At 46.2% G+C, this 24,840-nt stretch overlaps 1 protein-coding gene across 2 annotated transcripts in view; it reads left to right on the forward strand.

Moving 5' to 3' along the window:
• Positions 1-662: 662 nt before the first annotated feature.
• UVRAG (UV radiation resistance associated) overlaps positions 663-24,840 on the forward strand; it is a 62,117-nt gene continuing 37,939 nt past the window's right edge. Inside the window, exons 1-6 of one of the 2 annotated variants that reach the window (XM_032678601.1) lie at positions 663-807; positions 12,958-13,075; positions 14,457-14,491; positions 15,315-15,476; positions 15,778-15,852; positions 17,460-17,545. In XM_032678601.1, coding sequence (XP_032534492.1) covers positions 727-807; positions 12,958-13,075; positions 14,457-14,491; positions 15,315-15,476; positions 15,778-15,852; positions 17,460-17,545 — 557 coding nt within the window. In that variant the 5' untranslated portion in view covers positions 663-726. Of the gene's footprint in view, positions 808-6,128; positions 6,174-12,957; positions 13,076-14,456; positions 14,492-15,314; positions 15,477-15,777; positions 15,853-17,459; positions 17,546-24,840 lie in introns of those variants that run through there. The other variant, XM_032678602.1, reaches the window with a different exon arrangement.

Raw genomic sequence — 24,840 nt, forward strand, 5'->3', positions numbered from 1 at the left:
CAGGAGGTCCCTGTGCTCTGCAGAAAGTTCATATGACACAGAGAAGGTCCCTGCGCTGTGCCGGAGGTTGATGTGACGTAGAGGAGGTTGATGTGACGCGGAGGAGGTCCCTGCGCTGTGGTGGAGGTGTGACAGGAGGGGGTCCCTGTGACACGGAGGAGGTCCCTGCGCTGTGCCGGAGGCGGATGTGACAGGAGGGGGTTCCTGTGACCCCGATAAGGTCCCTGTCCGAGCGGAGGTCTGTGCCCACCCCAGCCCCGTCCCCTCCACAGCCGCTGCCGTTGCCATGGCGACCGCACCCCCCCCCCCCCGCTCGCCCGCCCAAGTATTTCCGCCCCTCACGTGATGAAAACAGCTCCCGCACACGTGACGGAGGCCGGGCTGTCAATCAATAAGCTCCCCTCCAATCACCGCCCGCTCCTCCGGCCTCTGTCCCGCCTTCCGGAAGCGGGCGCTCCAATCGGCGCCGGCGCCGTTCCAGCGGTTTGACAGGCCCGGCGGAGTGGGGCGGTGATTGACGTGGCACTCAGCCAGTCGTAGCTCGGGGATGCGCCCGGGGTCCCGCCCCCGTGGCGCGGGGGCCAATGGCGGGGCGGGCGGTGGCGCTGGCCCCGCCCCCCGGCACTGCGGTAATATGGCTCCAGAGCGGCGGCCGGGTCGGCGCCGCCGCCGCCATTAACCCCTGGCAGCCCGGCGGCCCCGGCTCCGCGGGGACCCGCCGCGACCATGAGCTCGGCCGCCGGCCCCGCCGCCCTGCCACCCGGCTCTGCCGCCCGCGCCCTGCACGTGGAGCTGCCCTCTCAGCAGGTACGGCCGGGCCCACGAGCGGCCCGCGGGGCTGCCAGGGAGGGGGGTACCCTGGGGTGAATAGGGGTGCTCCCAGAGTTGTTGGGTATCCTGGGATGCACAGCGGGTGCTCCTGGAGGTCTGGGGTGATTAGGGATGCTCTCGGAGGTGTGGGGTGTTCTGGAGCAAATAGGGGTGTCCTGAGGTGAATAGGGGTGGTCCCTGAAGTGTTTGGGTGCCCTGGGGTGAATAGGGGTGTCCTGGAGTGCCCAGGGGGTGCTCCCTGGGATGCTGGGTGTCCCGGGGTGAATAGGGGTGTCCTGGGGTGCGCAGGCGTGCTCCCTGAGATGTTGGGTGTCCCGGGGTGAATAGGGGTGCTCCCTGAAGTCTCCTGGGGTGCACAGGGGTGCTCCCTGAATTTTGGGGCGCCCTGGGGTGAATAGGGGTGCTCCCTGAGTTGTGGGGTGCCCGGGGTGCTCCTCTCCCCCCTCTCCCAGCGGGCTGGGCAGTGAGCCCGGGTAACACACGCCGTGTGTTCTGCAGAGCGGTGAAGTGTCCCCTCCCCATCACATCCTTCCTTCTCCCAGCTCTGTTTTTCCTGTTTGCTGGTTGCTGGCTTTTGGCTCCCTGGGCAGCTGTCCCAAGTGTTATTTGGGAGAGCAAGGGTAAGCCAGGAAGCCTCGGCCCGGCCTGGGGCTTTAGCAATCCCTGTCAAGCCCAGGCTGTGCCCTTTCCCCTCTGGCAGGCAGTGACTTATTGCACAGGAGCTGGAGCAGGACTGCTGGAGGGGGGAGATAATTAACCAAGTCTTGCTTTTCTGTAGAAACACTGAGATGTGAGTCTGCACTCGGTGTTTGGGTTCACTGACTCGGTGCAGTCACTGTTATTAGGAGGTAGAGGCATGATCTGAGTTCCTTGAGCTACGTGTTACCAGGTGGGAATATGAAGAGTTCCTCGAGAGAAATCAATAGCTGTCAACTGGAAGTGGAGCTGTAACTGCTCCTGGGATGAACATGTATTACCAGACATCCCCCCAGGGGCAAAGGGAGGGCGTGGAGGTGGCTCTTGGCTGCCTGACCCTGATTTGAGAGCAAGTGCTTCTTCTAAAATGTGGGCCTGTTCTGTGGTAATGAATGTAAACGTGAGCATTGCTCTGCATGAACTTTACAGGGAACAGTGGATCCTCCAGGAGATCCAGTGTGGCCTCCTCCCTGCTGAAGTTCTGGTGTTATTCTTTCCCAGGCTTGTGCAAGGACCAAGTGAATGCTGCAGGGAGAAGCCCGAGCTATTAGTCACTGGACTTCATTTGTGAAAGTGAGACCAAAACAGAGGCTTTTTCTCCTAGGAGCAGAAACTGTTTTAGGAGTTTGTAGGAGCAGAACCTGAGTCATCAATTATGGGATGTTCCAGTTGAGTAAATATTTGGTTGGAGCCATCCAGGATGCTTGTGTGTTGATTGTAGTGAGTGTGAGGCTGTGACAGGCCGAGGGATTGTTGTACTGTGTGCTCTGCAAACACAGGGACCATGTGCTGAGGGACCTGTGCTGTGTCTGTGCCTGCAACCAAACCCAGAGGCTCCAAAACTGCTGCTAAGACACTGATAACAGATCCCCCCTCCCACTGCCGTGTCTGAGCTCAAAACTCTGTTACTGAGCTGCAGGATACCTCAAGGGGGCTCAGCACACTAGGGCTATTTTACTGCAGGATCATGAGAAAGAATGGAAAAGTCATTCCCAGTTTGTTTTACTGCCTCTGGAATGGCAGAACCTGGCTGTTCTGAGCTCTGTGGTGCTGTGTAAGGCAAGGTAATGGTTTGCTACCTGGCAGCACAGTAATCAGCTCTGGGATTTGTTTCAGTAGCAGTTTCTCTGGAACACCCAGTGCTGCATTTTTTCACTCCAAGGATGAGAGCAGGATGGTCTGAGTCACGGCTATAAATCTCTCTAAAGCCCAAATTCTCAACTCGAGGTGAGTGCTTTTAATGGCTGAAGTGACACTTAAAGGGCCAAAGGACTGAGGGTGTTGTCTAGGTTCAATTATTCCAGTGACTCTCACATTGATTAGAGAACAAAACTCCTGCTAGTGACACTTTTGCAGGAGTGAAAAGTCACGTCCAAAACCTTTTGCCACTTCTGTCAAACTGACTGAGCTCTTCTTTAAGTTGTTTGTTGGTGGCAGGACAAGCAGGCTGAAGAATGCCTTTTCCTGTTGTATTCTGCATTTCAAGAGGGAGAAATAGAGGATATGGCTGTAAAGAAGTGCATCTGGTTAAGCATAAAATTCCCATCTGAATCCATCAGTAATTGTGCCAGGATGCCGTTTCCTTTTGCTGGAAGAGTGATCCTGACAGAACCGAGGATGGGAAAGAATTACATTCCAGAAGCAGAGATTCCTTAGGAATATCCCTTCCCAGTTGCTCGATGCAGGAAAACCAGGAGTGTCGTGATAACTTAGGGATTTCTGGATTCAATCCTGTCATTATAAGCAGTTCAGAGCAGTGGGGGGTGGGAGAGCCAAACCTCTCCGGCTCTTCCATCCTCCATGGAAGGGCTTGGGCAGAAGAATGCAGGCTGAGCACTGGGAGCCAGTCATGCTGCAGTCAAATGATCTGGTGAGTGTTGCTGTGCTGATTGCTGGCCAGGACAGATTCACATGGGGTTGTCTGGAGACAGGAAAGCCCCGAGCCGTGGACTCCTGGGGGTGCCTGGGGAGGTGCATGTGAGGGAGGGAGACAGACCTGGTGAAGGTGCTGAGGAGGGAAGGGGTAAATGTGCCATTGTGCACAGCTGGGAATGGGGCCAGACGAGGTGACCCCGTTATTTCCTGTACCTTCAGCTCACAGACCCTAACCAAAGGCTGGAATTGCCCTTTTCGGGTTTAAACTCTTGTTCCATGGTCCTTCCCATAAAGGAATGGGAAGCTGATGACAAGATCTGATAACAAGATCATTGGCAACCAGAAGTGAAGTTTCTGTCGGTTCTCTGAAAGTTGTTGTAGAAGAAATCCTTCCACTGAGCTACACTGAAAGAAATGGTACACAGTAAACAATTCACAGTGTTGGAGCTTTTGGGATGTTGTTATTTACAGGAGCTTAATGTACACAGTTCAGAAACTTGCATTGCTGCCCTGTATAACCCAGGACACAGATGAGTGGAAGTCAGGAGTGAAGTGAACTTTAAAGTGTTTCTTTTGGAAGTACTCCTGGCAAGAACTTCCTCGGGGAAAAAGAAACAGTTCTTCTGGATGGCAGGTACTTCTGGATGGCATTAACAAATAAACCCAGTCTTTTCAGCAGCTGGAAGTGACAATCCAGGGTAGTCAGTCCCTTGGGTGCATGTTTAGATACTTCAGGTGATCCAAGTGAGTAGAGATAAAGCAACATGAGCAGAGTATGTGTGAATTAGGACACGGTTATAATTTCATGGTTTCTTTCTTTGAAGGTGCATACCACTCATACACAGCATTTTGGGGAACATGGCACAAAGGGGGGATTCAAAGTGTGCTGGCAAATGTGTTTGAGGGGTCTGGTATATGGGAGAAATGAAAAAACTGCTGTAGGGACCCAGGGCTGCACATGAATGAGACTTTCAACTACAACAGTGAGCAAGTCTCTGTTTTTAAAACAGTTTTACATAACCTCTTGTTATATACTCCCCTGAGTAATATGAAAACAAAGTCTGACTCTTAAATATTTTACTTCCCCTTTCCTACTAAATAGCGAGGGGGGGGGGAAATCAGAAGAGTGGATGGAAAGTGTTGTATTTGAATATTGCTTTCACTTCTCTGTGACACACTGTCTCTAAACACTGAGAGGGAGGGAAGTGCTGCTCCAGTGAAACACCAGAGAGTGAGTGATCTTTCCTGGTTGTATCCATGCCCAGCTGTACCCTTGTTCTGTGTTTGTTAAGAGACAAATCAGGAGGAAATAGTTGTTGAAGTTCTGTAAGATTCCAGTGGTAGCCCAAAAGGTTGGCTGTTCCCCTGGGGCTGGGTTTTTGCTCTCTGCAGTGTACTACCAGTTTTCCCTAAGGGATGCAGGTGTGTTTTGCAGAGTGAATGATCCCTGGTAAGTTAGAGACTGTTCTGCCCAAAAGCTGTAGTAAATCAGCCTCGGTGCTTCATTTGGGAGATTTGTGGGGCGTTAGGGAATGCTCTTAACTGAGTGAAGAAAAGGTCTCGCAAGCTAAAGACTGAAGTCTCATTTATGGAGAGACACTTACTGGTTTGCCCTTGGTTTGTCATCCAGCAACATGATAAACATTAATATGCTTCAGGTTATTAATCAGCACGTGCTGTTTGCTTCTGCAACCTGGTGCTTCTTTAAGGTCAGAAGTGCCTTTGCTCTGACTCCGTTGATGCTCTTGGTTCCCCAAGACCCTGGTTACTTTTTGTGTCCTTCCTTCTGAGCATCATCATGGTTTCCATTGCTTAACTGGTATTCCCAGGTCATTCCCACAGCTAATATGGACTAATGCTCCCTTGCCCAAGGTGGTGTTAAGAGGCTTAAGGGACTCTCTGAAGTTCTGCAGTGTTATTAATGAGGTGGGACTTGCACCCCCATGTTCCTTCTGCCCCATGGCTCAGTTCCCACGCTGGGCCAGAGCAGCAGTTGGAGTTTTGGTCTTTGATCTTGTGAATAAATACTTATTAGACAAACTCAGAAAAAGTCAATAAGGAAAGATGGTCTTTCTGCTGTAAAGACTGTGTAGTTCCCTGCTATTTGGATCTCTCATAAACCCCCACCAGGAGCAGCTTTGTCTGGCAGTGGGCAGTGCTTGTAAGAATTTCTTCCCCCCAGTCTGGAGCAGTTTTTTTAGGGTGTGCTGACAGTGTCCTATCATAGAATCACAGAATCAGACGGGTTGGAAAGGACCTCTGAGATCATCAAGTCCAACCCTTGATCCACTACCACCACAGTTGCTAGACCATGGCACTGATGCCATGTCCAGCCTCATCTTAAAAACCTCCAGGGATGGAGAATCCACCACTTCCCTGGGCAGCCCATTCCCCTGATTACCCTCTCTGTAAAGAATTTCTTTCTAATATCTAATCTTGCCAACTCTCTGGATCTGTCCCCCTTGATGTTGTAGTGCCCATAACCAAACACACCTGTTGGAACAATACACAGCAAGAACTTCATTTGCCCAAGTCCCTGCATGGGCTCATGGGTTTGCTTTTGGCCCCTTCCTGCTGTCATTACATTTGTGTTAATTCTGTGTTGTGGTTCTTGTTTTGTCACTTTTAACCAGCTGTCCTGACTGAATGCTGTGTCTTCTGTGCCCACCCCTACCTAATCTTTTAAATAAGAGGCTTTTTCAGTCTTTCTGCAGAGATGAGCATGAATTTTAGATGTGGAAATGAGGATGAGGATGCAGAAAACTAGTGAGGTGTGTGAACATAGTGAGCTTACACTGAATATCAGTTTTGGTCTTGGTTGTCTCATTGGTTTTGAGCTCTGCATAAAGTGGTGCAGTTTTTCTGCATGTGATGATGTGCAGTTATGTTCCTGGGGTGCATCTTTGAACTGGTGTTGGCCTCAGATCTGGTCCAGAGCAGGCACAGCTTTTTAAAGCTGTTGCCAGAAAGCAGCTATATTTTAAAAAAGGGAAATGAGTTCCTGAATGGCTGTTGAATCCCATCACTTGTCATGAGGAGATTGAGGTCTGAAGGAGGTACAATTACAAGGAGAACCACAAATGATTCATTGAACTAATGATGGCTGTGTAGCTTTGAGGGCTCTGCTGTCTTCAAGTGTGTGCTGGAAGGACATTAAAGTAGAATTCCAAAAAAATTCCTTATGGTGTGTCCCACAGAGTTGCATATCAAATACTTCAGCTTTGCTTCTGAAGTAGATCTGGAATGACACGTGATTCTCTTGACTCTGAACTGTGGAAAACTGTTAAATCACAAACCTTATAAATCTTCCTGGCAAGTGTTTAGGTTGGATACAAGCATTTTCTTGTCCTTCCTGTGGTTTTAAGCACCAACACATCTGAGAAGCTGAAGTAGTTAGTGAAAAGCTGAGGAAGTGGGAAGGCATTATAACCTGGTGGGGAGCAGTGCTGTGATAGTAAATAATGCCCACGTTGGCTAAATGCAGATCACACTTTGATAACCTTTTTTTATTTTACAGCTAGAGCTTTTCTGCTTTTTAAGAAAAGAAAAAAAAACCACCTCCACCTGCCTGCTGTGAGCTCCAGAGCACACAGAGCCCTGTGTTCCAGTGGGACTTAATTCTGACAAATATTCAGACACCAAATAGCTGACATTGCAGGCTCAGGGCTGGGAAGTCCAACACCCCTGGATTTGCTGTGGTAACGTGTGTGTTGCTAACTAATCTTTGCCTCCTGCTTTAATGCTAAAATAGTTGGAAGGATTTTCCTTGGATTCTTCCAGAGTTACTGCGGGTCATAAAGCAAGGGAGCAAGCTGGGAAAGCCAGGTGAAAACATCATGTACTGCCTTATACAGAGGTCAGGGCTGATTTGAAAGGAATTCATGGAATATTCTCCCCTGACAGAATCAGGAGGAGGGCAGCAGTCTGAGAACAGAGGTGAGGGCTCTGTCTTGCTGTGTGTATAAAACCTCTCTGGTGGGTAGGGTGCCCCACTGAGGGCTGAGGAATTGGTGCTGGAATTGCAGCCGGTGTTGAAAGTCCCGTGTGATACATCTCCTGGAGAAACAGTGACTGCTTTTCAGCTCAGCAGGCCTCTGGGAGAGCCCCGAGTGCTGATTTGCTTTTGGCAAATTTGGGCTTTTTCAGTAATTTATGTACATTTCAACTGTGCCGTACAAGAAATTTTCCCAGCCTCTTTACGCTGGTTTCACCATTGCATTTACACTGCAGGCAAAAGTGAGTTTCTGGGGTTTTATTCTTTCCCCCACCTCGCTCCTTTTGGAATTAGAAATGTTCTCTTGACCCCGTGTGATGCTTTTGCACTTTACATGGGTTGTGTGGAAAGTCATGAGGAATGGGTGCCTTGCTGAAGTTCAGATGATGCTTTGACACCTTTGCAAGTTGATTGGACATGTCCAAGTGCCTGCTGGGAGCAAGAATTCCTGGCCAGCTTTGCTGAAGAGGGCAGAGCAGGAGAGTGAGAGGAGGCACATGTGGGACAAAGAGAAGACAAACCTCCCCTTCTGCCAGCAGTGAGCCATTAGATCATCTCAGCTGCTGCTGGCATGATGGGCTCCACGTGATAAGAAGGGGCTTTGCTGTTGCCCTGTTAATGCCCTGAGCTTCACAAGTGATCCTGGGAGCCAGAGCTGGTGAGTATGAGAGACACAGAAATGCTGCTTGCCTGGGTTCTCATCCAGCCTGGATATACTAACAGTATTATTTTTTTCCCAGGGTCATCAGCTTCTTGTAAGAGAATAATAAAGTGCTTGAGATGGAAGAGGAGTCAGAACTCTCTGTGCCTTTTTTTTTTTTTTTTTTTGCTACCCATTATGTGACCCTGAACAAATAATTATGAAATTCCATGGATACTTGAGGTAGTCCTGTTCTCCTTGTGGTTCCATGAACAGGCCAGACCTTATGTTAACAACTGTGCACTTCTCTCTCTTGTTAATTTACTACCTCTTCTTACCTGCTCCCATCTCTGCAGTAGTTTTTTTTTAATGATACCAGATTATTAGACAAAAAAAAACCCAGTGACTAGCTTTGTCACTGCAGTTTCTCAGGCCTGGAGGGGAGCAAAGGGTGGAGGTGTGTGGGGCAGTTTAAGCCTTCAAGTGTCCCATGCAGTGTTGGTTTGCCTGCCCTGTCCTGCTCTCGTGGTGGGCACATCCTCATAGCTGCAGGGAGCTGAGCTGGAGGAACCTGCCCAGATGTTGAACCGAGTTCTGGTTTGAGCAGCTTCACCTTGGTTCAGTTCTCTGCCCCTCACCATGAGACTGCACAAAACACCTCGTGTGGCACGAGAACAAGTGTTTGCATGCTGAAGGTGGTGTTTTAGGCAGAGGTGGTGAAAAGTTGGTATCTTAGTGGTGAGGGAACTAAAGCACCAAGGGACCAGACAGTTTCAGTCCTTTAAACCTCTGGAGACTTGGTAGACTGGAGAGTTCTGGGATCATCTGATGAACAGGCAAAGTATGAACAAGGTTGATGATGAAAATCCTTTCTTCTGTAGCAATCTGACTTGTTTATGGCCTGTGGTAAATCTGGAGGGGTTCCCAGAAAGTCCTTGAATGGGAACACTGGATACATTACACAGCTGCAAATAGTTCTTCCAAGTGATGAAAACTGAGTGCTTTTCTTGAGTGAGAAAGGAGACCCCTGGCTTTCGAGAGGAGCTGGGCATTGCTGAGCAGGGATGGTCTGGCTGCTCTGTGGAATCCCAGGAAGCTGCTTTTGTGGCTCTGCAGGCACGAGGGATGGAACCTGCTGGTAGGTTCTGCTCTTCACATCTCTCCTAAAGCTTTCCTGCTCAGCCTTTCTGGGTATCTTTGGGATAGCTGGCTGCTTGGAACCTGTGATATCTTTACCTCCAGCAGTGTTTTTAAATACAAGCTGCTACTCAGGACTTCTTCTGAGGGAAAATTAATGGCTCTCTTCTCCTGGTTTGCAGTAACTTATCTTCAGGGTAGAAGGGAGCATTAATTTCTTTCCTGTGGGTCAGTGCAGAGTTGCTACAGAGCAGTTGCTTTTACTCAAATGCAACTTAGACTGGCAATTAAAGCAAATGATAACAGGGCCTGCTATGTAATTTCACTGCTCCATTAACTTTCTTGGGAATTGCAAAGGACTGGGACAAGTGTAATCAGAGTAACTCGTGTCACAACCCCCCCAGAAGGAGCTGTTGAACCTGCTCTACTGCTCTGCTGAGCACTGATCCAGATCTGCCAGTTCAGGCTGCGTGTGCTGAATTCAGAGCTGCTGGAAAAGTCAAATACCCTTTTTAATGGTACAGCTCTGCTTTGTCAGAGCTTACCTACATCAGTGCTCTCCTGAAAAATAACCTTTTTTTGAGCAGGATATCTCATTTAGATGCCTGGTGTAGTGTCTGAGATCTTCAGTCCTGTGTTGCTGTTAGACCGTCAACTGTTTGAGGACACAGCAGTGAAAATTATCTCTGCTCGTCTGCACATTTTGCTTATTTTCTCTGTGAAAGCAGATCCTGCACTATCAGCTTGCAAACACACTGGCCTTTTTGAAGTTATGTGACTCACGAGGCTGCCAAAGCACTCGGAGTGCTTTTTAGCACTTGTATTTTGGTTTTTAAGCTGGGCTTTTTGAAATGGCTGTTTGGCGCCCGGCATCTCCTCTGAGGGGGACCTTCCTCAGGATTAAGATTTCTTGATACTTTTAAGAAAGGGAGAGCAAAAGAGCTGCAACTTGCCTGCAATGAGAAGTGGCCACTCTCTAGCACTTCATCTAAAGAGGGAAATGAAAGAACTCTGGATTATTTGCAGCTACTTTATTCCTTATTTGCAGCACTGGGGACTGGCAGCATTTGGCTCCTGCCGGTGATAGCTGAGCTGTGACACAGTGGGGGTTTTGTTTGGTGTGTTCCAGCATCTCCAGCAAAAAATGATATGAGACACATAGCAGGTTACACTTGATAGAGGTTTACAGACTCCCTCAAAATTATATTTCCTGCTTGTCCCAGAACAGCTGCAAGGCCTTTGAGGAATTCTAGAGCTTATTTGAGTTGTCTTTGTAGCTGCTGGTCTCCTGGCTAAAGCTCATTAGCTGTGGTCAGGAGAGGTTAATTAACTGCTGCCTCTGGAGAGTTCTGAGGAGGGCTGGATAATGCAATATTATATCAGTGACAACGTGGTGGGCAAACTGGAAGGTTTATTTTCAGGATCCAAGTCCCTCTGTCATCATGAGCTCACACTGAAGCAGGTGAATGATAAAATTGTCCATATAATTGGAATTTTGTTCCCCCCCAGCCAGGCTGAAGGGACAAGAGGGAAGAGGAGAGCACTGGCTAATCTGGGGATTCAGAAAGACATCACCTGGTGCACGTTGAGTCCTGAGCTGTGGTATGGTCTCACAGCCCTGCATTTAGTGGTCCTATTCCAGCTGGTTTGGGAGAAGTGAGACTTTAGGATAAGCTCCAGGCTTTGAAGGGTGCAAAGAAGTCCCAAACCATAGAGATAAGGATGTCAGAGTTGCATGTGTAGCTAGGACAGCTCTGTTCAGCCCTCACTGTGGACAGTGAGTGATGAGGAACCTGTTTGGCCTTGCCTGAGGGCTGAGCAGTGTAACACACACTTAAAGCAGGCCCACAATGAGTGTGCAATCCCCAAGAGACCTGGGGAAAGTTCCCTTCTTTTTTAGGTGCAATGTGGGCTCTTCTTTGCTTGTAAGGGATTTAAAACCAATCCTGTCAATAATGATGGGGGAGTGTGCACGGTAGTTGATTGGTTTGTGTGCTCCTGAAGTTAATTAAGGGAGAGACAGCACATACAACTCAAATAATTTCTACAGGGAGTGCAGTGCACGTTCAAAGCCTTTTCTTAAGGAGTGTTTCAGTTGCTCATAAAAACAACCAGAGAAAATGCCCAGTTCAGATGAAAAAAATAATGTTCAAGGTCCATGTGGCTTCTTTTAAGAGAGACTTAATCTTTCTGTTGACATTCTTGATACCAGTCTCTAAGAAAATAAGACCATGTAGTCCCACAGTTAAGCAGCTTAGAAGGTTTTTTGTTGGTTGTTTTTTTTGTTTTTAATTTTGTAATTCCTCTGTATACTAGAGGTACCTGGGCATCGTATCTCAGGCTCTGTTTTTAGTATAACTCACAAACAGGCTTTGCAGGAATGAATCCATCCGTGATTTTTAGTCTGTCATGTGAACAGAAATTTAATATTCCTCATATTTTCAGGAAGGAAATGAATTAATGGTATTAAGTGATATAAAGTGTCACACTGTGATTCCAAAACAGATTATGGCCTTTCAGCTCTTGTTAAAAGCCTTTTAGGACAAGCTGCAAGCTTTTGGTTTCAGAAGCATTTAAAATCTGCTTTTGGTCAGTCCACTTTTAAGGTGGATTCAGATTTACAAATGAATAAGCTTTTGGGGAAAAAAAAAAGAGTGTGGTGTAAGATGCACTAAAGCAGTTGTTTGAGGCTTGTAGGTGTGGTTTGTGGTGATGCAGAAAGGATGAGGAGCCAGCATCCCTGTGGCAGGTGGGTGAGAGATTGGCTGGGAAAATGTGACACTGAAGGATTTGGGGAGAAGTTCCTATATCTGAGGGGGCAGCTTGCTGAGTACTGCATTCATGGGAGATGGTTGCGTTAGGAACCACAGCTGGGCAGTGATTGAAGAGCGACAGTCCTACAGCATGGCTTTGTTAACTGTAGTTAAATTTAACAGGTTAATAATGTAAAATGTTTGTCCAGGGTTAAGGGTGTGGTGTGCTTTGAAGCTGAGGACTTTAGCCACAGCTATTACAGCTGCTTGGCACTCAGAGGGAGAGAGAGATTGATTCAATCTGATTATTTTCATTCAAGGTTCAGTATTGTAGCAAAGTAACTTAATGTTGGAGTTGGACAAAATCACTTAAACTAAAGATTTTAGTGATGAATTTTAGTGTATTCAGTCCAAGAGAAAAGGACTCTCATCCAAGCAAATGGTAGCTGACAGACATCTCTGAGTTCCATGTGCCCTTCGTTTTCCCTGAAAATCTTGGTACGTCCTTGTGATGCACTTCAGTCTCAGGTTGTTAGAGCAGTTTCCAGGATCACTGTGAAATAAGGAGGCTTTGTCCAGCCAGTTCCTTACAGCTCTGCATGAGGAGGTGCCTTATGTTGGAGCCCTTTGTCCAGTAATTCTTGTTCAAATAGCCGAGGCTGGGAAATGTTTCCAGCGGGGTGACGGGGAACATCTGGGTGATGCTGCTGCTGTGCTTGGAGCTGAGAGTGTCACAGCTTTGACCCTGCCTGAATAGTTGGTTTAGACATGTGGAATAAGAGTGATGTAAAGGACACGAGTGAGAATAGCTTGTCTTGAGTATCAGTGTTGCTTAATCCCAGCTCGTAGGTGCTCATCGTTTGGCTGCATCCTTGCTGTTCACATGCACCAGGAGCCTTTGGTGGGCTTTTTTGTGACAGCAGTGCTCTGGGAGCCCTTAAAACGTTTTGCTACAAAGCAGTGAAGGGGTTCAATTTCAATCTAAGGAAGTTCTTGGACTATTTAGGGGTTTTTTTTCCCCTTGTTTTCAGCGCCGGCTGCGTCACCTGCGGAACATCGCTGCCCGCAACATCATCAACAGGAACGGGTACCGCCTCCTGGACACCTACTTCACCCTGCACCTCTGTGACAGCACCAAGATATACAAAGGTAACCAGGCTTCCCTCAGCCTCCCTGCCACTTCATCTTTGAGGTCTTATGACAGGAATTCTCTCGCTTTTTTCCCCACCTTGCCAACCCGCTGCCGTTATTTCCATCACCTTTGTAGCTCTGCAGAAGAGCTCTTCAGTTCCCTCAGCTTCCCCAGAGCTCTCAGTGTGAGCAGCCAGGCGAGCAGAACAGGTGACAGGTTCGGCAGAGCCTCTGAAACCAGCCTGGTTTTGTCTTTGCTCTCCCCCCACTGATAATTTAAGAAGTTGGGAACTTCCAAGGGCACGGAAGAGTGAAAGCTTTTGGAGCCGTGGTTGCCTGTTGTGGGGGAGGGTGTTCTACTGGTGCACAGCAGTTATGTTACAGAGCAGACACCAGCACTTATCCAAGTTTTCCAGGAACAGCATAGTCAGCCAGTGACATGGAGCATCCTGGCATCTGTTGTGCTCTGGGTCACTGTGTGTGTGTGTCACACCTCGTGTCTCTTCATGCTTTGCTTCCCACTGCAGTGGGTAGTTCTTCATTGTTGGTAGAAATGCATTTTTATGCTCCTTTTGATATGATCAACAGTAGTTGGAGGCGAATTCTGGTTTTCTCCTAGGTTTTTTTTTCCAACTGGCCCAGTTGAACCTTGTTTGTTTCCCAGAGTTACTGTTTTAGCAGGATAAGAACACACAACTTGAGCTTACTCCTTGGACTTGTGGTGGTTGGTTGAACCTGTGACTGATGACTGTTTGTAGGGGCTGTTCTGCACTCCATGAAATCTTTATCCTTGGCCTCCAGTGGGCTGGGATGTTGTACAAAATCTGTATTCCAGCCTCTAGACCTGTCTACCTAAAGCCTTTAAGCTCTCACTTTGGCTGGGAAAGCCAAGATCCATGTGTCAGCATTTGCTTATTCCCATTTAAATCCAGGGTTGTTGGCACCTGTGTCAGATAACTTGGCAGTTCCCTCTCCAAGCTTCTGGAATTCTCTCTTTGGGAAAGCTCTGCAATTATTTTATCTGAGCTGAGCTGTCCCAGGAGGATGTTGTGTGACAAACCAGTCACTTGGCAAACGTCATCCAAATATTGTTAAGTACTGGGGCATGTTCCTTCCCCAGAAACCAAAGCAGATCTCGAGAATTATCCTGGGAATGAAGATGAAATGCTAAATTTAAATAATGACTTGTAATAAATTACTCCTCCACACTTGATTTAGTCAAAAGCATGACTGCATTTCAAAGTCTTTCTCCTGAATCTCTTACTAATAAACTAGACCCACTAGCATTTGTCTTTCCCGAGTGTTACTTTTTTTAGCTTTTTCTATTTCAAGTACTAAGATTTGTATCAGTGTTTAAGCTAATCTAAAGGTATTTCTTTTTTTACTCCTTTTTCTTTAGAATTTTATAAGAGCGAGGTGATCAAGAATTCTCTGGTAAGTTATTTTAATGCGGAAAAACTTTCTTTTAAAAACTATTTATTTAGTGCCAGCATATTGATTTCTCTGCTGAATATCATAGCTCTTTCATGTGTCTTTCCACTCTTCAGTTCTAGGAGCATCACGCTGTTCTCCCCCTTTTCATGACGTTGGAATAGGGAGTTACTGAGTAGTAGAAATGCTGATTTCTTTGAGCATCTGTGTGTTGTGTAGGAGAACAGTAAGAAACATATACCTGGATATATAAACATGTGTATTCATTGAAGAGCTAATAGCTGTAAGAAACTAAACTTTGTAAACATCTTGGGTTTTCTAAATTTTCAAGTTTAGATCAGTGAAGGGGCCAGAACTGAACACTTTATTACAACTGAGAAGAAAGTGAACAAACACATCAACAGGTTCTGTAAACTGAATTATTGGGGGATAGATCAGCATTAAACTTTTGCAATATAAGCTGTACCCTGGTTTTCAGAAGCTGAATTGTAAATGGGAAAGGAATATTACTTCCACTTTGAAAATGTCCTGATTTGGCTGAACTGAATTAGTGGATTCTGCAGTAAAATCTTCAGTGTTTTGTACTGGAAGGAAGCAGAGCCCACTCTCTGTTTCTGATGTAGCTTTTAACCCAGGCATTCTCTCCAGAGAAGGAAGCAGCAGAGCTTGTTGGCCTCAGCTCTGTGTGAACCTTGAAATGGCTGCTGTTCCTCATTCTTTAGATTTTTTAAAAATCTGTGATGTGGACTTTGCTGCTTTCCGAATTATCAATTTTTGGGCTACTTTCAACCTGTTTAAATGTATTTATCCGTCTTTGACTACTCAGAATCCAACCTGGAGGAGCCTGGACTTTGGGTTGATGCCTGATCGTCTGGATACCTCTGTGTCTTGTTTTGTTGTGAGGATCTGGGGTGGCAAGAAGGAGCATTTCCAGCTTTTGATCGAATGGAAGGTCAATCTCGATGGCCTGAAGTACTTGGGCCAACAGGTAATGGGAAAACAGGTTTTTCCTCAACTTTTTGCTTAAGGAGTCAAAGCATCTGGATGAATTCATGTATAGAATGCTAAGAAAGGAAATGAATGTGTTTGAAGGATGTGTTTTAAAGTGTGATTGCAGATATTCGTGTGAGTTTTACCTCAGAGCTTACCAGGGTTGAATTCATTTTTTCCCCGAGGTTTTGTGTGCCTGCAGAATTGCAGGTGATGAAAAGCTGCAATTTGTGTTTGTTTGCTGTGGAAAGCTGTAGTAAGCTGGCTGTGAACTGATTTGTTTCCTTCCCTTCTTACAGATCCATGCCAGAAACCCAAACGAGATTATTTTTGGTCTCCACGATGGTTATTACGGAGCTTCATTTGAACAGAAGGTGAGGGTGTCTTGTATTTGTTCTGGCTTGTTGGTACTGGTGACAAGCTGAAATTCAGCTTGTAAGCTTGATTTTTCACACTTGGATGCTCAGAACATTAAAATGCTCCGTTTTGAGAAAAAATACTTCTTTGACGTGACAGATAAGTATTATCTTGCCTCGGTTGCAGGGCCGTCTGAGATGTCTTGAAAAGGCTTAGTGTAGCATTTTAAGTCCCCAAAAAATCTCTGGTTACTGAAAATAAGCTTTGACTGTGTTCATTGAGGCAGACATATTGCAAATGATGTAGCTGTTAAGGCTCCTTTATGTGGCAAATATAAAACCACATTAAATTTTGGTTATTGGTCTGAACCCTGGAGTTTGTAGCTCCTTAATGGGAAGCTGTTTATTTGCTCTGTTTCAACTGCTTCACCCCAAGCTGTTTTCCCAGAGGACTCACTATAGTATTTGTGCCTGTCCAGCCAATATTGTCACTGATTATTACCTCACTGATGATGAAAAAAGTTTAAATTTGCCAGTTGTAAGCAGTGCATCTGACAGGGTTTTTTTTAATCCCAAATGGCTGGAGGCAGTACTGTGCTATGGATAGTTTGTATAAGGAGTTCCTTGGCTGGAGGGGAAATGCCTCCTTGGCACACAACCTATGCCTATTATTTTTTAAGTTATTTTTTTAATCAGGTAGATCCTGGCACACTTAATTATTACGAGTCATTATTTAGGTGTGACCATGTTTTTGGTGGAGGGGAATGTCTGCTGTGTGGCCTGTGGTTAACACAGTTGTGAGGAGGTGTTAACAGGTAAATGCATTTCAACACCACCTGCATGGAAGCTGCCTGTTGAGGCAGGAAGGAATCTGCAGACAGGGGTTGTGGGGCTGGAGTCCCCCTCCATCCCTGTTGGAAGGCTGGCTGATCACAGGGACAGCTGGGGCTGCCTCAAGCACTCAAATAAAGGCCTCTTTTCCTGGAATCCATAAACTTTCCGACAGTGCTGCCAGGTGGTTTGACCTGCTTAGAATTCACTTTATCATCTGAAGAAAGCGTTCTGAGTTTGTGGAATTCTCTAGGAATGTGCGGGCCCGTGCCTGACATGGAAAAGCTCCACAGCTGCCCCTTGCAGCAGGAGGAATTGCTGCTGGGCTGTTCTGATTCTGATCCCTGCTGTGCAGAATTGATGCTTTGGGCTCTTAAGATTTTGTAACTTCCAGAAACTGGTTCAAATCACTCCAAACTGAGATGGCTTTGACCTTTCCAACGTGTCGCTCTGGCACGTTCCTGTCTGGGCTCTCGGGTCTGGAGCTGAAGGGTGGCAGCTCTGTAAACTGCATCCTTCAGCGTTCCTGGGCAGAAGATTTGGACAGCTGTGGATCAAAAAGTGCAGGAAAAAAACACACTCTCTGTCTAGAACACAGATAAAGTGTCTTTTACACCTTTACAGGCAAGTGGTGTTATTGCCACCTTGAGTTGTTTCTACCCATCGGACGTAAAATTATGAAGACATTTAAAATACGTTAAATGCCAGGTCATTTGTTCAACCAAAAGTGCATGCTTTTGGTCAAGGTGGAAAATTTTTTGATTCTTAAATAGCTGTTCTTTCCTTGCCTTAAGGATCACTCAGGTACCCTGAAGAACAGTCTCCTCCAGGTGGATCAGAACTGTGTCCGTAACTCTTACGATGTCTTCTCTTTGCTTAGGTAAGGCTTTTGGTAACACCCTGTGTAGCTATTGTAACTTCTTGAATTTGGGTGTGGAAGGAGCCTTTCTGAATATAAAAAAAAAACCCTGTTCTGGTGTGGAATGTGCAAAGGAGATCCTGAGGTCAGGCCAGTTTCCTGCTGGTGTCAAGGAGATGGGTCTTGGTGTCTGCACATTCCGTGGTGGTCGCTGGGCTTCTGCCACAGGGATGTTTGAGAGCTCTGACCAGGGGCTGGCTGTGGAGCTGGACAGGCCTTGTGGATGTCAAAATCATGGAGCTTCTCTGTTGGAAAGCTTCTGTGGAAAGCCCCTGCTCCATCCTCCTCAACAGCATTAAAAGTGTTTTAAATAAATGAGAACAGACCCAGTTATTCCAGCACATGTGTGGCATAAGAGAGCTTACAGTGGTTTTTTACTTTTGGGTGGTTACTTAAATGTCTCTGGTTGTAAAAAACATGAAATGGTAATAAAAACATAAGCAAGATGTCCTTTTTCAGATCTGCTTTAATTGTAATAGCTTAAGAATGTTAGTTATGGAGAAGTATAATGGAGGTCCACCACTGTCAGTAGTTTGAGGAATCCATATGTAAAAGGCATTTTACAAGGTAGGTTCTGCAGGAACAGCACTAGATGTGCTGTGAAGGAAACCCTTGAAAGAGAAATGTTTAACATGCTTTCAAAAGTCCTTGGAAAAATGCAGTTGACTTTTTTTTTAACCTAAGTTGAATCCATTCCATAGTGCTGGCAGTAGGTGTCAGTGTTGCCTGTCTGAAGAAAGGGGTAGGAAAAGAAAGGGGTAGGAAAAGTTAACTCGAGGTTGCTTATTCAGAAGTCCTTATTTTATAAGCTCTCTTAAAGTGTAAATGTGCTGTTCCTTGATTCTGTAAAGCATATTTAAACTGAGGCTGTGTCTGTTCCTGTGCCTTTAGTGGGATACAACCCAGGGGGTGTCAGGAAGTTCTGGTTTCGTTCTGGCACAGTCCATTAGCAGAAGGCTCTTGTACCACCAAACATAAAGTCTTTGTTGAATAGAAAGAAGCAAACATGTGCAGCTCACCCTGATTGCTTTATTCACGTGTTTTTCACATTTCTTGTGCACTTCCATGGAGTATGAACATACTCCATTAAAAACAGGTCCTGGCCTAACCCTTCGCTCCTGGAAAACTTCACAGTGAGAGTTTGTGTGGCTGATCTCTGTATCAAAACTACTTTGGGGGGGAAGAAGTGATGGCACTGTTTTCCTCAGAAGCTAAAAGTTGTGGATAGGCCTTAATGGAAAGCACGTGCTCAGCTGAAATTGTGTTGGTTTAAAAAAATTAATTAGCAATGACAGTATGTGTGAGCAGTAGAACTTTTTTTGTCTGTTGGATCAAAGTAGCGCCTGTGTGCTCAGGTGCTGCCTTACAGGGATTTACAAGTTAATTAAACAGGAGGAAAAGGTAAGGTGCAAAGCTCAGCTTTACACCAGGAAGTTCTGGGCACCTTTGCAGCCCAGGAACCTTCCTGTTCCAAGGCAGGGACAAGATCTTCAGGTGAACGTGAGGTTGCTAATAAGTTGTTTGTGGCACGTGGAAGGGACTGATGTTCTTCCGGCCATTGGCTTTTAAAAGGGCTCACTAACAAAACCTGGAAAAGCTCAAATTTTGAGTTTTTTGCTCCTTGTCAGATTTCCTGAAGAGAGGTCACTGAAAGACTTTTTCTAAATATTATGTTGCTGGTAGTAATGGGTTGTGCAGTAACATGTTTCACCTTTCACACAGAGCTCAGGAAGGGCCAAATTCATCTGAGCTCATGTTCTGGACGTGTCTCCATAATCAAGTTCTCAGCACGTTTGCGGCACTAATGGGAATAGGTTTATATTTAGCGTTCTCTTGGTTTTCTAGCCTTTCTTTTCTTTAAGCTTTGAAAAACAGACCTTTCAGTATTAAGTGGTGTTGGCAAGATGAGATGTCACTAAAGAAAGGGCTTAAAATCCTATATGTTAAAACTTTTCTTCAGTTTTAAATACAAAAACTAATATAGTGTATTCTGCAGCTTTTCTTGATGATACTTAGAGAGCAGTTGGCCTGTGCAAGTATGTGAGTGCCTGAAATCCTCCCAAATCCTGCCTGGAGACAAAAAGTGCTCTAAGGACTAGTGAAGATCTGCCCCTTTGAAGTTCAGCTTCATATGGTTTTATCTCTGCAGTCAGAGCTGCTCTCTGTGTGGTTTAACCATCCCTTCAGCAGATGGCATGGCATGTTTGGGGGGTTTACCCAGCCAGTTAGGGCAGATTGAAAACATTTTGGTTGTATTTTTGTTTAAAAAAATAGTGGTTTTTAACAACATCATCATCATCTGCTATTGGTGCAATTTGAGTGCTGGATGGGTAGAAGAGCAGCTCCAGGCAGCTGCTGTAATATTACTGGTATCTAATCTGGCTGAATCTGATTTAAATAATATTTCAAGGTGTTAATCTGTCATAGGGCAGAGTAGGGTTCAAGTGACAGGCTTTGCTCTGGGGTTTACCATTTGTAATACAACTGCTCATGTAAGGAAGAGTGTGTTTGTCTTGTCACTGAAGAGAGATTATTTAAGAACACAAATGTAGGTATCATTTGTCCGGGATCTGAAATGCTGATGTTCATACAATCACCTTCAAGTGAGCAAGCCTAAAACACGGGGACATGATATAAAGTCAGCTTTTGTTTAGCTCTGCTTATCTTAGGGAAGATGCTTTTAAATAGCTGTGCTGCTTGTGTTTAAATTCCTCCAGCTTTATTAGAACTTTTACAAGTGAATCTCTGAAACTGGAAATGGAGGCAGCACACCTGGTCAGTGTAGGCAGCTGTGGTGGGGAAATGCTCATTAGTAGCTCTGAGTAGTTTGTCTGAGACACCAGTCAGTGGGACTGTGTGTGCCAAATGTAGGAACTGCCCTCAGGCAGCTGTTTTTAACACATGGAGAGGATGCTGCAAGTGAAGCTGCTGTTCCTAAGCTCTGAGCAGGGTCTTGGTGGGCTGAAGCTGCTCAGTGTGAGGTGTGTCTGGGGCACGTGGGGCTGCTCACAGAACAGTCAGCCCTGAGCAGTGCCAGTGTCCTCCCTGGCAGCTCCGTCACACTTTGCTCTTGTGTGGTGGGTTTAAGCAGCAATTCCAAACTCTAGGCTTCCAGTTGTTTAGTGGGGTGAAAAGGAGGGAAAGCAGGAAGAAGACATGCTCTTATCAGCTGCTCTCTAACTTCATCTGATAACAAACCCCAGGGTGAGCCATGCAAAGCTGTACTGCCCTTGAACTTCCCTGGAGTCCTCTACGTTCATCCTCATCTCTGTGGAAGAAGTGAATCCAATGGAGCTGGGCAGCATCTGGGACTACATGGAAATAGAGCTGCTTTTTGCTGCCCTGTCCCTCGTGGCATTTTGGGAGATGCAGAGAAAGAAGGGGAGGCAGGAGAGAGTTAAATTTTAAAATGTCAACTGACATCTCTCGTTTTCAGCTTTTCCCTTTGCTGTCCTTTTCTCAGAGAAGGGCCCCAGCTCATAGCCCCGAGCAACCCCTTTCTCAGTGGTGCAGTTATGGATGTCCATGCTGTGGGCAGTGCCACATCCTGAGGAGATGGTGTGGATGTGCCAGGAAAGGTGGTCACCAGGAGCCTGGTGCTCTTGCAGTGCCTTGCCCCAGCTTTTCCTGTATCTTGGCAATGAAATTGCTGGCTCGTGTTGCAGACTTTCAGATTTCATGTTGCTACTGCTGATGCCACGCCCCTGTCCCAGCCAGTGTGGAAATACAAGTGTGGGATGGGTTGTAGGATTCCTCTTACCTGACCTATGCTCTGAAATCACTCAGTTCCTCTGCCAGAACATGGCTCTGCTGGTGATGAGTGTGGTTGGTTCTTTTTGATAGCCAACTTTGTTTCTAAACAGGAAACATTTGCACCTGCAAGACTTGGCCCTTTGTCCTGTAGAGGCAGCCAAGGCCAGGCAGGGCAGGGCATCCCTTGGCTTTGGGCAGGCAAACCCAGGATGGATGAACAGGAGCTGCAGTCAGACCTCTCCAGTGCCTCTGTGCCTAATTAATTAGCACTGACATAGATGAACATTATTGCGAGTGTCATCCCTCTTGGCCTGGAAGCCACGTGGGGTGGAGCTGTGGGGTGGTGGCTTCTTGGGAAGCAGCAAAGGAGGTGGAAACTGGGATGGGAATTTTTTTTTTTTTTTATAGGTTCTTTAGGGATTTTAATTGGTGGCATCAGGCTTTTGGACAGCTGTATTCCCAGGGGTTCTCCATGTGTGGTGCTGAGCTGTTGGGGAGCTGAGGCTGCTCAGTCAGCACAGGGGTCCATTTACAAGCCTGGCTGTTGCCAGGAGCTGCAGTGGAGAGCGCCGTGGGTCACGGCCAGGGGAAACAGCCCATGAAGTGTCAGAGAGGGGGAGTCCTTTGTGTGCTCACTGCAGGGTTCAGCCTGCTGCTGCTCTGACCTTCAGATGCCATGGGGAACAAACCACCCCTACAGGGGCAGGTTTTTGGTGTGAACGAGGCAGGCATGTTGCCAGCTCTTGGGCAAATTTGAGTTCAGAGCACTTCTAAAAGAGAAAATGCACAGAGCTGTGCAGAACTTCAAAAATAGCTTTGTTCTGCCTCTCTCTGTTTGTGACAGTGTGTAAAAGATGGTGCTAATGAAGCAAAGTTCAATTAGATGAGAAGTCAGAACACAGTCCTGCACCTTTTCCTGGCTCTGTTAGAATTGGTGAAAAACAGACCATGTCAGAGAATCATCGAACAGTTTGGGTTGGGAGGGACTTTTAAAGACCATCTTGTGCCAAGGGCAAGGACACCTTCCACTGTCCCAGATTGCTCCAAGCCCTGCCCAGCCTGGCCTTGGACACTTCCAGGGATGGGTAGGGGATGCACCAATGTCTGAGGAGCTGCAGAACCCTCCTGTGAGCGTTCTGACCATCCCTGGCAAGTGGGAGTTCTCTCTTCTCTACTGCAGCTGCAGGATTCTGCTTCTCTTGGAAGTAAGTTTAGGTTGGAGTTTGGGGGTGGCTTCCAGGAAAAGTGCAGCAGTTGCAGCTTCCAAACATGAGTCTCCTGAATACTGGGTGGTGTTCCTCCTCCCTCCCTGGGTAAGGCCTGTGTGCTGTTGTCACAGGCACCTTCTCACTTGGGTGGCCAGTGACTGGAGGAACACAATCAAGTGGAGAGCAACTGTTTCCCTTCTTGGGTGGAGCCTGTAACCCATTCAACCTGAATTTGTGCATCTTCCTTTTCATTGTGCAGTGGACTCCAGTTTTAGTCTTGCTCAATAAAATTGAAGCTTCTATTAAGGTTTGTTGGCCAAAGGCAGTGGGATTGTGCTGGTGTCACTGTCCTGCTGGCAGGAGTTAGCATGACGTGTTTATGCACTTGGGAAATCTGATTTGCATCTAATTGACCTTTCTACTAAACACAGTGTCTGGAGTGTGATCTTTTCTGCTCTGGCAACAAGGTTTCTGTAATCGCAAGCTGAGACAGAACAAAAAGAAACTTCCTCTGTTACTTGCCACAAATACATTTGTTCTTTGAGTAAAAAAAAATCAACCCATAAATCCATCCCAGCACTAGAGTTAATCTGTGAATTGGAATAAGAGGACTAGAGACATCTCAGGTTTTGTGGCTTCATTTCTGGAAAAATTGTTTGAGCTTCCCAGTAAGACTCTTCTGTTCCCTTCATGCCCTGGGAGTAGTGAGGGTGATCTGTATCCTACCTGCTTCCCTTAAATACTCCTCACACTGCAGGCCAGGACCTGCCCTGCTGCCAGTGTGATAGACGTGTTTTTTCCTTTTCTTCTCCTTTTCCAAATGGCTCAAAGCATCCATTCCTGCAGTGCACAAATCCACGTGGACTTGGTTATTCAACAGCTTAATTGGAGTCTTGCACATGCAAGGCTCAGATGGAGACTCACATGTCAGCATAGGACTCACATGTGACTCACAGGTAAGACTCAAAACAGTTTGGAAGAATGCTGGAAAGTTATCTGTGCTGTCCTGGGTGAGTTTCTGACAGCACTGGCTCTTGGAGAGGTTTAATGTCATAAATGAGTAAGTCAGACTTGCATTTTGTTCTTTTCTTACTCCCTACTGTCTTCTCTTGCCCTACATCTGCTTTTGACAAATTGTAGGTATAGGTTTCTGAGGAAATTGGAAAGGGAGTATATGATTATAAATTAAAAAATTTTTCTTGTGGGAAAGCAGATGTAGCAAATGATGGTTTAAGGGGTTATGTAAAAAGTACTTTATAGCTGGCTGGCACTCTCCACAATCCAGTTTCTGGGTTGATATTAAGTAGTGTGCATTCCAGGTTTTATATTTAATGGGAAGGTCTTAGCTTATTTTTTCTTTAATAATAGGTTTGGGTACTTTACTTCCAGGATCCTACGTCTCACTTCTTGCCAGAATTGTTCCATTCTATTTTCTAAATCCCTGGTAGTAATTCTCAGTTTAAATTTAGTCTCGCTGTAAACTAAGGTTGTTCTGGCAAATAAGACCAGAGGCATTTATTTCTCTTGTGAGAAGTAGCTGTAGTATGTGACTGCTGTAATTAATTGATGTATTTATGGCTTAAGGGTCCTGTACATGAAAAATCCAGATGTGGCTGATAGAAGCAAATAGATATTTGGAGTGGATGATAGAACTGCAAAATCATGTATCAAATGTCTAATAAAGCCGAGGCTCTTTCATTAATGTAAATACAAGCATATGTGAGCTTAATAGGCACAAGTCTCACTGCACTCCAGCTTTCACGTTGTTACAGATTGCAGCCAGCAAGGAACTTGCTCTATAAACCAGTAAATCACTGCTAATGCACAACCAGGAGGGACCAGGACACTGCAGCCTGTCTGAAAGGGCTTCAGCTGAACCTTCCAACTTAGTTCAGACTGAAAGACAGTAAATGTGTTGTTACAGCACATTCCTGGGCTGTACAGTCAGGTTCTGTTGGGCCAGTGCACTGTGCAGGCCTGGCAGGTCAGGAAAACTGATTGATCTTCTTGACTCTGTCATGGGAAGAAGTCTAAAACTTCCCCTCCAGGGCAGTACCCAGATTGAACTGACTGGCAGAACATTGTATGCTGGAGTTGTTTCAGATCTTCCAGCCAAGGGAGAAAGGGGCCTGTGGGCTTAGATATTTCTTTTATTTTATTTTATGGGGAAGCAATTTGATGTCAGACTTGAAAAGCCTTGAAGAAAGAACCCAAATAGCCTGTGTTTCAGGAACTTGGGATCTAGCAAGCGAAGAGGAGAGATGTTGAAGTTATGCCTGCTGCTTCTTCCTAGAC

The sequence above is a fragment of the Chiroxiphia lanceolata genome, chromosome 2, assembly GCF_009829145.1.
Source record: "Chiroxiphia lanceolata isolate bChiLan1 chromosome 2, bChiLan1.pri, whole genome shotgun sequence".
Classification (NCBI taxonomy): domain Eukaryota; kingdom Metazoa; phylum Chordata; class Aves; order Passeriformes; family Pipridae; genus Chiroxiphia; species Chiroxiphia lanceolata.